At 50.4% G+C, this 13871-nt stretch overlaps 1 protein-coding gene across 1 annotated transcript in view; it reads right to left on the bottom strand.

Moving 5' to 3' along the window:
• Positions 1–903: 903 nt before the first annotated feature.
• The window catches only part of B4GALNT3 (beta-1,4-N-acetyl-galactosaminyl transferase 3), a 47644-nt gene continuing 34676 nt past the window's right edge, over positions 904–13871 (bottom strand). Inside the window, exons 8-20 of the mRNA XM_009879743.1 lie at positions 13422–13500; positions 12923–12989; positions 11041–11184; positions 10516–10625; positions 9493–9593; positions 8110–8186; positions 6527–7535; positions 4673–4971; positions 4127–4280; positions 3300–3372; positions 2681–2834; positions 1905–2031; positions 904–1096 (exon numbers count right to left, since the gene is read on the bottom strand). Of these exons, the coding sequence (XP_009878045.1) occupies positions 988–1096; positions 1905–2031; positions 2681–2834; positions 3300–3372; positions 4127–4280; positions 4673–4971; positions 6527–7535; positions 8110–8186; positions 9493–9593; positions 10516–10625; positions 11041–11184; positions 12923–12989; positions 13422–13500 (2503 nt within the window). The 3' untranslated portion in view covers positions 904–987. The remainder of the gene's footprint in view (positions 1097–1904; positions 2032–2680; positions 2835–3299; positions 3373–4126; positions 4281–4672; positions 4972–6526; positions 7536–8109; positions 8187–9492; positions 9594–10515; positions 10626–11040; positions 11185–12922; positions 12990–13421; positions 13501–13871) is intronic.

The raw sequence follows: 13871 nt of genomic DNA, 5'->3' as shown, positions 1-13871 counted from the left end.
CATAAATGTACAGGATTTAGAGAGCAGAATACTCTGTCTCCTCTTTTTCTGACAAAATCACAATATTTCAACTAATAAAATATTGCCACTTCTTCCCTGCTAGGGTTTCCCTGATATTGTTAGGACAAACACACGTGTCTGTCAGATAAGGCTGCAAAGTTCCTCCTGAGATGCCTTACTAGCTTCTCTGTATAACCCTCCACTATCCTCAGGCAGTGGATCAATAACGTAGGTGGAGCTGTGACATCAATCCCTGCCACCTTGCCCAGTTGCAGGCAAACATGGCTCTCATAAGGGAAGTGTACTCAAGTCTCCAACCATGGCCCGTGATTTGCTGAATGTGAGCATGGTTTTTCATAATGACTAAAGTCAAAAGCACAGACAAATGTCTAAGCACCAGCAGCCTAAAGTGCCTATCAGCTCCTCCACATCCAGATCTCCTTGGGTCAGCACATGGGCATCTGGACACAATACAGCTCAGAGAACTTATTTTGGTCCCCTGTCCAAAAGCATGGATACCGGAGAGATGGGGAAGGAGGGGAAATGGGGAGGGTTGGTTTTTTTCCTTTTTTTTTTTCTCCCCTTCAAGTATTGAAAGAGAAGCTGCGTTACTGTAAATAAACCATTCTGGGCTTAGCTGGGATTTGAGTTTGTTTGGTTTGCACCACACGAGACTCAATGGGAAATATGGCACCTCTCCCACTGTACCATCCGCCAGGCTCCATGGCAGGAAATACGAGTCCTTCACTTGTCAACATCTCCCCTAGGTGCCTTCCCAGCAAGACACAGATCCCACATCTTGGATGCAACAGCTCACAAGAGAAGCTCCCGCTCCCCCAGTCTGACTGTCCCTTCCTCGGCTGTGCCGTCCCATCAGAGGGCTCTGGAGGCAGAGGAAGAGTTTGTGCACTCGGCTGCATGCCTCGATAAAGTGCACGTCGAGACGAGGCGGTGGACGGCGCTGCCGGGCAGCTTTGGGGTTGAAGGCTACAGTGTCTTCAGCTGGCGCCGGTTCCACATGCCCCGCTTTGAGTGAAACCAGTGGAAGAAGTTTCTCAGGGAGAGACGCTCCACTTCCAGCCCGGCCTGCAAAATCCTGGCAGAAAAGAGAAGCGGCAGACTTAGGGAAAACTTGATCACAAAGATACTGGGGGGGATCAGCCCCTGGAAATTTCTTTTAAGTTGTCTTGTTGTCAAGAGACTGCAATTAAACTGAAGCGTCCAGAATAGCTCAGAGGTATCTCATATCCATAAGCAGGTGTCTAATGACACCTTCTGAGTGTTTATGCACCCCTGAGAGCAAGACTGGTCAGGAGGGGGCTGCACATGCCACGCTAGGAGGAAAGACAGCTGGCAACATGGGATTGCTCAGGATGCCAGTCTTTTCTGCAGTCATCTGATAGAAAAGACAGGAGAGGCCCCAAAACCTGGAACTACAAACCCAGAGGATGAGGATTTGTACAGCAGAGAACCCTCATTATAAACCTCTCGGAAACCGCAACTGTACCTCATGATATTTAAATGTCTTTCAGACAGTTGTTCCTCTGGGCAATTGCTATACATATTATGTGAAGTCTGAGGGACCTAAACCAGACCCACTGTGCACCGCACTGCTTGAAGAGGACAAAGTATTCACAATCACCAGTGCCTGATCTGCCTGTGCCCAACCAGCAGTGGGGCTGGAAGGCACCCAGAAATGGCTTCTTTATTCTTTTATCATTGGCTGTATTAGTGTATTTTGGTTTGAGGTCAGGACGTGCTCAAAGACTTTCTCTCACTAACCAAGCTTACGATGGCATTAGTCACCTCAGTCTCCCCAGATCCCCACTGGCCCGGTCATTGGTCCTCCAAGATCTAATGTGTCTCCCCTCCTAATCACATGAATGATGACAATGAATGCCTACCTGTCCAGGAGTTCCCAGTCCTCTCCTCCCCAGCGGTCCCGGAACTCTTTTGTGTTCATGCCTCCGATCTTGTCCAGGTCAGACTTGTATATGCCCAGGAGACCAAACCCATTCACCTCCCAGTAGCCTGAGGACAGCATAAAAGAGGCACATGCATGTTGGAGCCTTGAACCATTGACAACTCCAGCAGGGCTGCTGGAGTGAGACTCAAGCTACTTCTAGCACAGTGTTGACACCAAACTTGCCACCAAAGCAGAGCCAACCATATCTCCTGTCTGGCAGCGTAGTACCTAATGCACCTGGACTGTCCCAGCTTCAAGGGGTTATCCCTGTGTCTGGATGGCTCGGGATGGCCACCTCTGTCTAAAGGAAATCCTACGCTCAGATGATCTGTGTCACTTTACTCCCTCTGACTTGGGATGGTTTCCCTCACCCCTAGGCTAACAGCTCTCCTCAGGACAGGCTGTACCCCCTAAGAAAACAGAGAAACGGACAGAAAGGAATAAAGGAGGGGTTTTCCAAGGTCCTCAAATCCATAGAGACCCCTAGGAGATGACCAGGAGAAAAGTCATATAAAGGCCTCTGCTGGCTCTTTGATCTCAAATTCCAAGTATGTGACACTGTCAAACCCCATCCTACGTCTAATGCACTCTCACCTAGGGGCCCTGGTAAGCTCCAGACCTTGATAGCACCAGAGGAACAAATCTAGATATGGCAAGCACCCTCCTTTCCCCACTCCCCAAGGTTTCAGCAAAGAAGACTCCACTCCCTCTTACCGTCAGGCCGCTGTGGGGACATGCCACAGTGTAGCCTCATGACCATGGGGGCAAAGGCCATCTTGCCTTCCACGCAGTGCTTCCGGATTGAATCAATGACTCCAGCTGGGAAGTGGATGTGCAGGTCACACAGGAACACGATGCTGTGCGGGTCCTGGAACCGACCATATCGGTTGGGAAAAAAAATAGGTTGACTTTCAGCAAGTCTTTCTTGAGGGGCAGGAAGACAAGTGATATGGGAGTGAACTAAAGAGCCATTTGTTGCTAGATCAGGCATTGAGGTCCTAGGGCCTGCCAAAACAGCCACTGACTGGCTGTTCAACAGAGGGTATGAACTATTTCCATGACCTGGCAGAGCCAGGATCATAAAGCTGCTATTGCTGATTTCCCTCCTGTCTGATAGTCCCGGTAGATGGGCCAAGAAGCAAATGGACCACAGGCTTCGTGGAGTAAGGGAAGAGACCCTTACTCTGATGGGATAGGAAACACATCTGCGACTGATCTGGTTTGCTGGGCTGTTTCCTTCCCTAAAACCCAGTGTGTTCAGCATGAACAGCAAGAAGTAGCACCAGACACATACTAGAAACCTTCCCGTCGACCCCGCGGCCCCCAGGCTTACCGTCACGAGGTCTATCCCCGCCTGCAGCCCAGCAGAACGCTCGAAATTCCCCGTCAGCTTCAAGTACCGATAGCTGTGGGTCAGATGGGAAAGAAAAATTCAGTGTGTGCATGCTGGTAAGTGGTACACCGTGACCATCACGCTGCGGAGTAGCCCCTCAGCCCCGTGCACCCTGGCAAGAGGGAGAAAAGCCTTTGCTGTATGACTGTGCAAGCGCAGTGCTGCTCTAGGGCCCAGCGCACCCTGAGGGTCTAGCCACTGACGCAGCAAGAACAGGGCAGTCCTTGGCAAATATCTTTTCAGCGCCAGTCCAGCTCTATCCTAGGACTAGGCCTGTTATTGGGAACCCCTGGCACATAAAGGAAAGGATCAGCCAAGGCTGGTTCAGGTCAGAGGAGGGTAGGCCAGAGACGTATTCCAGCCAGTGGAGTCCTCAGAGGTCTCCACACTGTCTGTCCCATTTCTCACAGCTTTCTTCTCTTCTCTGTCCTGCCCCTGCCCCATCACTGCAAGACTTGCTTTCTGTCCTCTCTTGCAAACTTGAAGAACAGCCAGGAGAAAAGAGATGCGTCTGGGTGGATGACTACAATAGGTATTGCCTTACAGTTTTATAACACTGTGGTGTGCATGTACATTATAACATGCATGTACGTGCATGTACATTATAACAATATATGCACGTATATGTGCAAGGTCTCCTTGGATGTCATCTTTGGGCTTCCAGCTGCAGGAGGCTGTAGCTGGGCAACACACAGAGACTGGCAGATGTGCTGCGTTTGCAGGCATATGCACGTGAGCAGTCTTTTGTGACCAAGCAGTACTCTCACCTGTGCAAGCTAGACCTTTTCAGAGCCTTCTCTACATCCATGTCATCACTGCTGTAGTCTGTGATGATGATGTTGAAATATGGATCCTTAGTGACTTGGAACAGCTCTTCCATGTCAGAGATGAACTGTAGCACCCAACGTGCCTGGTTTTTCACTGGTAGTATTGCAAAAGGGAGAGAATCAAAGCAAAACTGATTTCAAAGACGACGCGGCTTCTCAGAAGGCAAGGCTTCTTGCCTCCCCCCAAACCCTCCTAACCTTGCAGGGATGCTGAAATAGGCTCAGGCTGAAAACCTGGACCAAAGAACCCAGGAATGAGTGTGGGTTCTTTCCCAGAGCATGGCAGGAGTTTTCTCCAAGCTTACAAGTCATGGGAGTTTGGACCCTGCCATATTTCTGAGGGGGTTTAACTTGGAGGGAACAGAAATTGGAAGTGACCCAAATAAGATGGTTGAGGCTGGCCCAGACCCACTGTTCAGGACTGCCCTCATGGGAACCACCCACCGTGCCATCCCTCAATGTCCTGGGGAGGCAGGTCCCCCTTACCTGGCACCACGAAGTGAACCATGGCCCGATGGTTCCAGGAAAAGCTCTGGGGCCAGCACAGCTCTGGCTCATTCGCCACAGCCATCAGGTGCCGCCGGCGACCCCATACCAGGTTCCTCATCTTCCTCTCCTCCTCCTTATCGCCACCAATGCCCTGCCAGCCCTGCGCAAAGACGTACTCGGAGAAGCGCACGAGCCGTTCTCCCTGCTCCAGCAGCTCCAGCTCCAGCAGGTAGCGGCTGCCCCGCATGCGGTCCTGGCGTTTCTCCACATTCACAATACGCTGCAGCTGAAACCGCCTGCAGAAGATACAGCTGGGGTGGGCACGGCCCCATACACCAGCCCCTCTCCCACCTCCAGCCCATTCAGCTCTGCCAGGCTCTTTCCTCCTAGCTAGCACAAACCTTTTTGTCCCCAGCTTCCCCCCACTTTGCTGCACCGCTTCCAAAGTCCCATGGGAAGCTTTACCACCTGTTTCCTAAATCCACAAGCGTGTGGGATTAGATCTGGGATTCCAGCCAAGAGAAAATAGTTGGCAAGGGAAATGAAATAAAGGTGACACAGAAAATAACAAATGTGTCTGAATGATTGTAGGGCTGGTAATAGTGAGTGTATTCAACACCTCCTACAACGATCTTGGCACAAGGAGTCTGTTTGGGCTAGTGAAATTGGCTGATGACAGCTTATCAGCCAATAACATGGAGTAGGACTGAGCAATCATACAGTAAAAACTGGGGTGAGCTGTAGGTTCAGAATGATCAAAACAGGATGAAATGCCAGGTCACGTCCTTTCAGATCATAAAAAGAGTTGCTGCTGTAAAACAGACACTCATCAGTTAAAAATGCTGAGAAAAGCTTGCATGTACTCATCAGTTATACTGTGACTGATGTGGCCCTGGAAAAACAAAAGAGATCTTAAGACATAGCATGAGAGTTACTTCCAGTAGGGATTGGGAACTAGTAACACCCATTCTATAAAATATCCAGGATACTGGTCATTTATGTACAGGAAAATTAACCCAAACTGAAACGAGCACAGAGGACATAAAGGAAAGTTATGGAAATAGAGGCTAACTCAACAGAAGGGTCAGGAGTTGGATTGTTTAGCTTATAGAGGCTCAGAGGAGGTACGTCTGTTTGCCATAAAGGCAATCAAGATGGTAAGTCTTGAGAAGAAAAGGAACCCTATCAAGACCATGTAAAAACAGAGTACCAGCAAAAGCTGATCCCCAGTGGGTCATCAAAGAGCTGAAACACCTTTCCAAATCAGTACTAGGATCTAGGAATCTAGCTAGTTTTAAGATGGAGGTGGACGCACTCAGATAACAGTGTAGGGTACTTGGTTGTCTCTGAGGTCAGTGTACTGATCCACATTATCTGATAGGTTCCTTCTGGTCCTATGTCCTAAGTGATTCACAAGCTGAGATGTGGCAGACATCAAGTCACAAGCACAAGGAGCTCCAGTCCTATTTCATATCAGCAGGGTTTCTTTATTTTCAGCTGGTAAAAAGCTTCTATGTGCTCTCAATACCTTCAACCACACGAGGAGGAGGCCAGCAAAAGGCTAGTGATGCCAGCTGGACGGAATCTCCAATCTTTCATGTTTACTGCCACCAGCTGTCAGAGGGCGATATTCAGCCCCCAGACATCGTCTGGTGTCCAAGAGTTCCCATTTCTCAGCCAAAAGAGGTATTTAAAGCCCAGGTTCTCACACAGATTCCTTGCCTGCAGTCTTATTTCCCACATCTAGTTTATCCTCTGATTCCCACTAGCTCCTCACACGACAGGTATTTCCTGTGCAGGGGGTACACCAGCTGTGGGACACTGCCCCTTGGTTTTTACACTGTGCCTTACCCTTTACTCCTCTGGTTGAGCTTCTTCAGGAAGACACGTGTGACTTCCAGGGCCTCCCTTTCTCTTAGCAGCAAGTTTCCTGACGTGTTGCATTTCAGGTCAATCCAGTCTGTGCGCAGCATATGGAAGTCCAGGTTGCTTGTGCTGAAGGTCTGCTCCCAATTCACCGCCTGGTCGAACACTGGTACGTAATCAAAATCCTCCTCATCTTCCTCCTCTGGCTCCCCATCCACCTCTTCCTCTTCCTCTTCCGCTGCCACAGGTCCAGACTTGCCCTTCACAGGAGACGCCACATGCGCCTCTCCCTCACCCATGTCCCCACCGTTGGCTGTCTTCTGCTCAGCAATGTAGGACTCCACTTGGTTCAGCCACTGTGGCAGCCCAGGCTGCTGGCTGGGGCTGGCAGTGCTCACAGCACGTCTGCTGACTTTGCTAGAGACTGGCCCTCCTTTTCTGGCTGGCACGATGCCTGCTGGCTGCAGCCCACCTTTAGTGGTGCTGAGGTCTCCTTGAGGTCTCACCCCTTCGGAAATCGTGACCCCTGAGTCCCTGGGGCCGCTGAGAGGCTGCTGCCTTTGAGACATGGTCCTAGAAGGAGGGTTCGCCTTTTTGACAGGTGCTTTCCCCTGGATGGCCCTGGTGTGCTGTGGAGGGCTCCTGGAGTTGTCTTTTACACCAGCTTTTAAACGGGGTCTCTTCATTATTGGGTTCCCCTCTAGGCCAGCCTGGCTGAGGCTTTGGTTGGCAGAGGCTAGCGTGGCTGATTTGACACCAGACCTCCTTGTCCTTTTCCTGTGTAGCACCTCTCCTACGTTGCCACCTGTCACTGAGAGGAGCCGACGACGCTCCTGGAGGGAATAGTCCTCGTGAACTTTATCGCTGCCCACCATGCTGCTGCGAGCATTGCCTGCCAGATCTGCCCTCCCCACGCCGGGGCTCTTGGTGGGGCTGGTACTGTCTGCATCCTGCTCTGCGTACTGCAGGTCATCCAGGTTCCCCTCCTGGGAGCCTGCAGGAGTAATCGCAGTCACACCTCTGGCATCCTCCCTCTGCCTTCCCCATCCCGACCCAGGCACCCACCCCGCCGCTGGGGGAAGCTGCTTCTCACCTCATCTCAGCATTGTCTCTCCTGCTCAGGGGGACAGGGATGCTCGTACACGGGAGCTCCTCAGCACCTATTAGCCACCACTGCCAACGGCCGTGGGGGGTCTGGCTTTGCCTTTAGCTGTCGGTCTGGCCACAGCTTTGCAGGGCAGGTGCGAGCACAGGCTGCCACACTGCACACCTTGGGCTCTGTCACTTCTGCCTGCACTTTTGCTGGAATTGCACCTCAGCTAAGCTGTGGGCCTGAGAGGTAACCGTCACGTTGTCCACTACAGCCCACTGTTTGGTGACCTCCCAACCTGCCCCGAAGAGAAGTGAAAGCGGCAGCAAAAATCTCCTCCCAGCCACAGCAATCTGGCAGGGAACGACTGTGACTTCCTTGGTACAGAAAGTCAACAGCTTCTTTCAGCTGGTGCTTGAAAATCACACACAAAAGTGACAGATAAAAGGATCCTCTGGGCTGACATTAGGGCCCCTACCTGGCTGCTCTGTCTTTTCTCCAGAGTCCAGGTTCTTCTCTGGCCGATCCATTGTCATGTACTTGTAGAATCCAAATCTGCAGAGGGAAGGGCAAAACACAAGTTTGATGAAAGTTACTTTGTCCTCTCCAAATAAATTATGGCCACTGATTCAGAGGTGATGGTCCATTACTTTGATTACATCTACCCAGCAACTCTAGATCCTCCTTTCCCAGCAAGTCATAGGCTATCATCACCTCTATCTTTCAAATCTTTGGGCAATCAGATCTCATTCTACACTGCCAAAGACGTCAGCTTTCCCTGCTTAACATCCCAGTCAGACATTTTCTCATAAGTGCAGGAGGAAATCCCAATATAAGTACCCTGAAACACTTCTTCAGCCTCCTTTAAGCTGCTTCTTAAAGCTCACTTATGATGTAGTGCTCAAAACCACAAGTCACCATGCTGCAAAAGCAGCTCAGGCAGGTAATTGCAATGACCTCCCTTTCTCTTCTCTCATACCACCACTGTCTGTGTGCTGTCCTCATGTGTCTGTGCTTCACAGACTGTGAATCCCTGGAGGGATTTCCAGGACTGCTTCCCTCCATGTGTGCTTGATGCCAAGCAAAATGGAGCCCCAGTTCCCAAATCCTGTCACCATACAAATGAATTGTCAAAGCAATAAACCTGGGTGGCACCTTCCAAGCCCATGGCAGCCACCTTCTCTGTCCTTCACTATGAACTCCACTCCCAGGATTTCCCTCCAAAACCTACAAAACAATCTGTCGTTCCAGTCCTCAAAATAGTCCTGTAGGGAGGAAGAAGATCCTGAGCACCAGGAGGCCACCATCAGTTATCTCACTGGAAAAGTGACTCTCCTTATCCTGCAAAAAAAGCCCTGAACAGAAGGGGGTCCTCACACAAGGTGTCTGCCTGTGGCAGGGGAGAGCATGCCAGTGGCGGTTCCCTCGCAGGGCCACCACTGGGAGCCAGACTCCAGTGAAGATGAACGACGTGCATTTCTTCCCCCAGAGAGATGCCTGGTGGTGAGCGTGGTCTGGCTTTCACAGCGACAGCCATCAGGAGGCCCCAGCTGCTGGCAGGCAAAGTTTGCTGGAAATACACTCCCTGATGTAGTGGAACAAACGTGCTCTGACCCAGCTACTGGGTTAATAGAGCAAGAAAAGCAGCAGCATTTTCCCCTTGAGACCTAAACGTATTTTCACTTAAAGGGAGCATAAGTTATTGAAAGAAACTAGAAATGCTTTAATGTTTTGCAAGGCTTAGGGGATCTTTAAGAATTAAGAGAGTCCTACAGAAGTGAGCATGAAATTCCACCCCAGTTCTAGTCTTCAAACCATCTCCTCCCTCCCTGCTAGTAAACCCACATTTGCAGCATCCTACCTTTCCAAGTAATAAGGGTTTTCCCGATAGAAGCATTTGTTGTCTTTCTCCATGTGGCTCAGGCGGCTGTAATCATTCGGGTAAACAAAGGATAAATGAACCTGGGAAGAAGGGAGGAAAATAAAGTAAAACCCTCATAAATGCTAGATATCAGTCACAAGGTGACCCAGACACAGCTGCGGGGTGCCCAGCCCTTTTGAGAGGGAGCAGGGGTGGCTCACTAACTATTTGCCTCTCCAAGGCACTCAGTAGCAGGCTGTGAGAATGGAAAACACAAGGAAGCGTGCTGGGATACGTGCACGGGTATGCCCTTTTCTCTCTCTCTCGGCATCTGTCTGTCCACCTCTGTAATTGTGCATTTAAGTCCTATAACAGAGAGAATTAGCCGGAAGAGAGGTGGGCAAGCACTTCTGAAGAGATGCAGGGGATCACAGGAGCCCAGAAAGCGTGTGGAGAGACCTCCAGGCAAGGCTGAGGGCGCCAGGGCTGCCCAGGATGTGAGTCCCCTGGGGAATGTAGGCTTGCACTGGCATCCAGGGAGGGCAAACGATGCTGGTGACCTGGCCCCACCAGACCTCAGAATCTGCTCTGCTATGCAGGGGATTAATTCCTGCTATGTTGCGTGACCCATAAATGTGAGCTCCCTCTTCAAGACCAGTTTTAAGCTTGTCAGGGGCTTCAGTAGTCCACACAGACTACAGTTCACCCCATGGAGAATAAAATCCTCGGCCATTGTGAGGCTCCGTGTGAAGGGAAGCTCAGTTCTTTGGTTTGAGGTATGAGGGGCTCTGTAAGACACACACGCTTGTACCACGGTGAGACCCGGGAGCAGTGTGTAGCACCCATCTCTCTTTTCTTGGTGCCGCCCTTCGGCATGTACTGGGATGCAGAGACCTGAACAGCAGATGGTCAAATCTGCCCAGGAACTTCAGATGGGTGGAGAGGCCCCCATGGTTCATGGGGTCTCCCTCCTTCCTCCTTGTGTTCCCCTGGGCAAGTACCTGCTCAAGGAGTAAAACTTACAAACTGGAGTCCCTGGTAGCGCTGCAGAGGAAATCCATTCACCAGGTAGCTGGGCCTGTACGGGCAGTCTGGCAAGGCTCGGCGCACACGAGACTTGCTGAGCAGGGGCACTGAGAAGAAGAAAAACATAGGCAAGAGTTGCTGGAGGAGCCCTGCTGTAAATGACGCACCAGCTTAGCTACTGCTGTGCCGGGTTTCTGTTTAGCCATGGGAAATACTAACAGATACATAAAGCAAACTATCTCGCGTAGCTCATCTCTTTATGTTGCCCTACAGCACTTACACTAAAATATTACGCCCAAGGATGTCGCGTGAGCTGGATGCCAAGAAGAGGAGCTGGTTTTAGTCTGTGCTTTGTCTCTTACAGAGACTGATATCGCATACTGCCCCTCTCCTCTGCACTGGGGAGAAAAAAAAGCGTGGCCTTTCATCACCGTGGCGTAGGAGGACAATCTTTCTTGGCTGTGCTACTGCACGTGCTGTGACAGGCTGCAGCTACCTCCCCAACCACTTTGCAAGTCTCACCTTTGTAAAGAGTGTCCCGGGGGTCAGGCTTCAACATGTCGGCTGGGTGCGCCTTGCTGCCTGCGCTGTCAGCGGGCCGGCTCGTGTGACTGGCCAACGTCTGCGGGATATGCCCAACCTCATCCATCTTTAAAAGCGTCTCGTCTAGAAACCAGAGAGAGAATGGAAGGGGGAGGAAGGGCTAATTCGTCCCTTGTCCCAAAAAAGTGCCATTCCCCAGTGTCAGCCCTTTCTAAATGGCATTGCATCCACGGCACTAATGCTGACTCTGGCACAGCAATGCCTAAATGGTGCTGATCAGGAGCTTCACTGCAAAGACATCGTGGGAAGGAAAGGCTTTGATTCAGAAAGCTGAAAATACAGAGCTGTGAGGTAGGAACATGGCTACCACTGACAGCGAACAAACACAGAGATGAGTAATGGCGGAAAATGACCTCCCGCCTTGGACATGCCAGCAGTGGTGTGCTGAAGAAGCCCCATGCTGACAGGAATTACTGAACACATCTGAATCATTAGCATTAAATTTATTTTAAAAGGAGATAGGAAAGATGAAGGGGAGTAGAAACTTGAGGACCAGAGCTTTCTCCTGTGCTGGAAAAGGGGCAAGACGCCGGGTGAGGCCTTCAGTGGCTGAGACGGATGATGCTCCAGCAGGGGAATGGAGGCCAGGAGCAATGGGAAGCTTAAATTCAAGACTGGCTATTGGTTACATTTTTCCTGGGTGCTGCTGCCAGAGGGCTTCATGTCTCCATGGATCTTACTCCAATATAAGGGGAACTGAATGAGGGAAAGGCAACATGCTGCCAAAGGCACTACGATTACTGTTAGCAACTTTTAGGTACTAAACAACATGGGAATCCAGAAGGAATGGGATGACACGTGATACAGCCAGAGGCTGATACGGAAGAGAGAAACACTGTATGGGCAGAAGGTGCCAGATATAGATGAGACTGCAGCGCTGTGTCCAGCCACAAAGGGATCTTTTGGGATGTGAGTCTTCCCTTCTACAGGGAATTAATAAGAAGAGCAGAAGTAAAAAGGATGGGGATGGAAGACCTAATGGAAAGCCTGGTCCTGGCCAAACAGCACGTTTCAGAAAATACAGCAGGTTGTGATCCAAGACACAGCAAACAGATGTCTCAATTACATCAGGGAGTCTTCACTGGGCAAGAGTGTTGGCATGGAAAAAAGCCCAGACGTGTTGGAAGGCAACAGTGGTAGATACGGAAAGGGGGAATGCTGGCAGAGGCAAGCGATACTGACAAAACTAGATAAGGGTAAACAGGACTAAGGAGCTCCTTAACTGATAAAGGCATCACTTGATGTGCTAAGAAGGGTTTACAAAACAGGAGGAACTGGGCCGATGTGCTTGGTGCAATCCAGCAGCAACTTGAAGAGACCTGAGGCCGATACAGAAGAAAGCCGCATCCCCCAACATCACTCGTGTATCCCATTGTGTCCAGCACACAGAGTGAAATCTCCTGGAAGTACTAGAGCAGTCCCTTCTCCCTGGTCATGTCCAGCTGCCAGCACACTCCCACAGCTCCCATGTTATGGGTCTCACATTCCCCTGAACTCTGCAGGCAACCTCCATCCCATAGTTCTTTCACAACTGGAACAGTTCTCATCCCTGCAGACTCTCCCCTCTGCCCTTCCTCACTGTCTCTACATTTTCCTGAAATAACGTTCCAATCCTACTTCCAATTTTCCTATATTTAATAATGAGTCCAGAGATCTCTCTCCTGACCTGTCTCCACTTCTTTCTTGTAATGATCTGTATGCATGGTATTTGCCTGGCTAGATTATGATTCACAATGAAACACCGCTGATATGTCGGAAGAATGGGGAGGTGCTCAGGGAAACCTGCGCTGAAGATACTTACTAGCAAAAAGGGAGAGGTATTGGGAGTCAATGACTTTGAACTTCGCTTCTGGGTCATTCAGTCTCCACTGGAACAGAGAAACACATTAAAATGAAGTGCTTATGGAGTTAACGAAGCCTGAACAAAAGGAACAGGCACAAGACGTTTTTTCACCAGATGGGATCACAGCTTCCTCTTTCTCCTTACTATGACCGAGTTTATCTAGCAGCAAAAGACTGGGAATGAGCTGAGATCCCCCAGGACACATCCAAAGCAGGAAAGGACAAAGAGCTGCAACAGAGACCGGGGAGGGCAGAACTATCCCAAGCAAGCAGAGGAAAGGGTCCTGACACACCGCCAGGACTATCCCACATAGAAGTAGGTAAGGGCTCTGGAAGGGATTAGATGCATCTCATGCAAAGAGGAGCTGGGGCCTGGGAAAGGAGGGAAATCATTAACAAATGTCATTCCCAAGCTCTGCGGGGATGCATATACAGCACGGCCATTTGCACAGACTCACTGCTACTTCCACATGGTCTGTTCCTCTGTCATCCTGCTTGTGCAGCACCTCAAAATAGTACCTGCCTGCAGCTGACAACCTGTGAAGAACAATGTGTCTGTCACCAAGGGCATTAAGGAACATTTCTTAGCTTGTCAGCAGACAATGAGTGGAGAGCAACCACACCCATGAAACAACCTAATTCTCAGCCTGAGCAGGGTTTAGGACTGCCAAGAAAATCCAGATGCTGACAGCAAGATAGGTGGCTTCCCTTGTGCACCTGGAGCACTCCAGACCCTTCTCAGTTGATTCTGAACTCCCTTTCAGTCCTGCCTGCTGGGTTTTGGTCTCTGGGAATCCTGACCAGTTCCAAGGCAGGAAGCTCGGGATACAGTTCGTGTAGAGGAGTCTGAATCTGCTGGTGGCTGCTTCCTCCAGGGAAGAAAAATTCAGTGTTGCATCTCTGCAGTA

Source organism: Charadrius vociferus, unplaced genomic scaffold (genome assembly GCF_000708025.1).
Source record: "Charadrius vociferus isolate BGI_N301 unplaced genomic scaffold, ASM70802v2 scaffold90, whole genome shotgun sequence".
In the NCBI taxonomy this organism is placed as follows: Eukaryota; Metazoa; Chordata; class Aves; order Charadriiformes; family Charadriidae; genus Charadrius; species Charadrius vociferus.
This window is presented reverse-complemented; position numbering and strand designations above follow the sequence as displayed.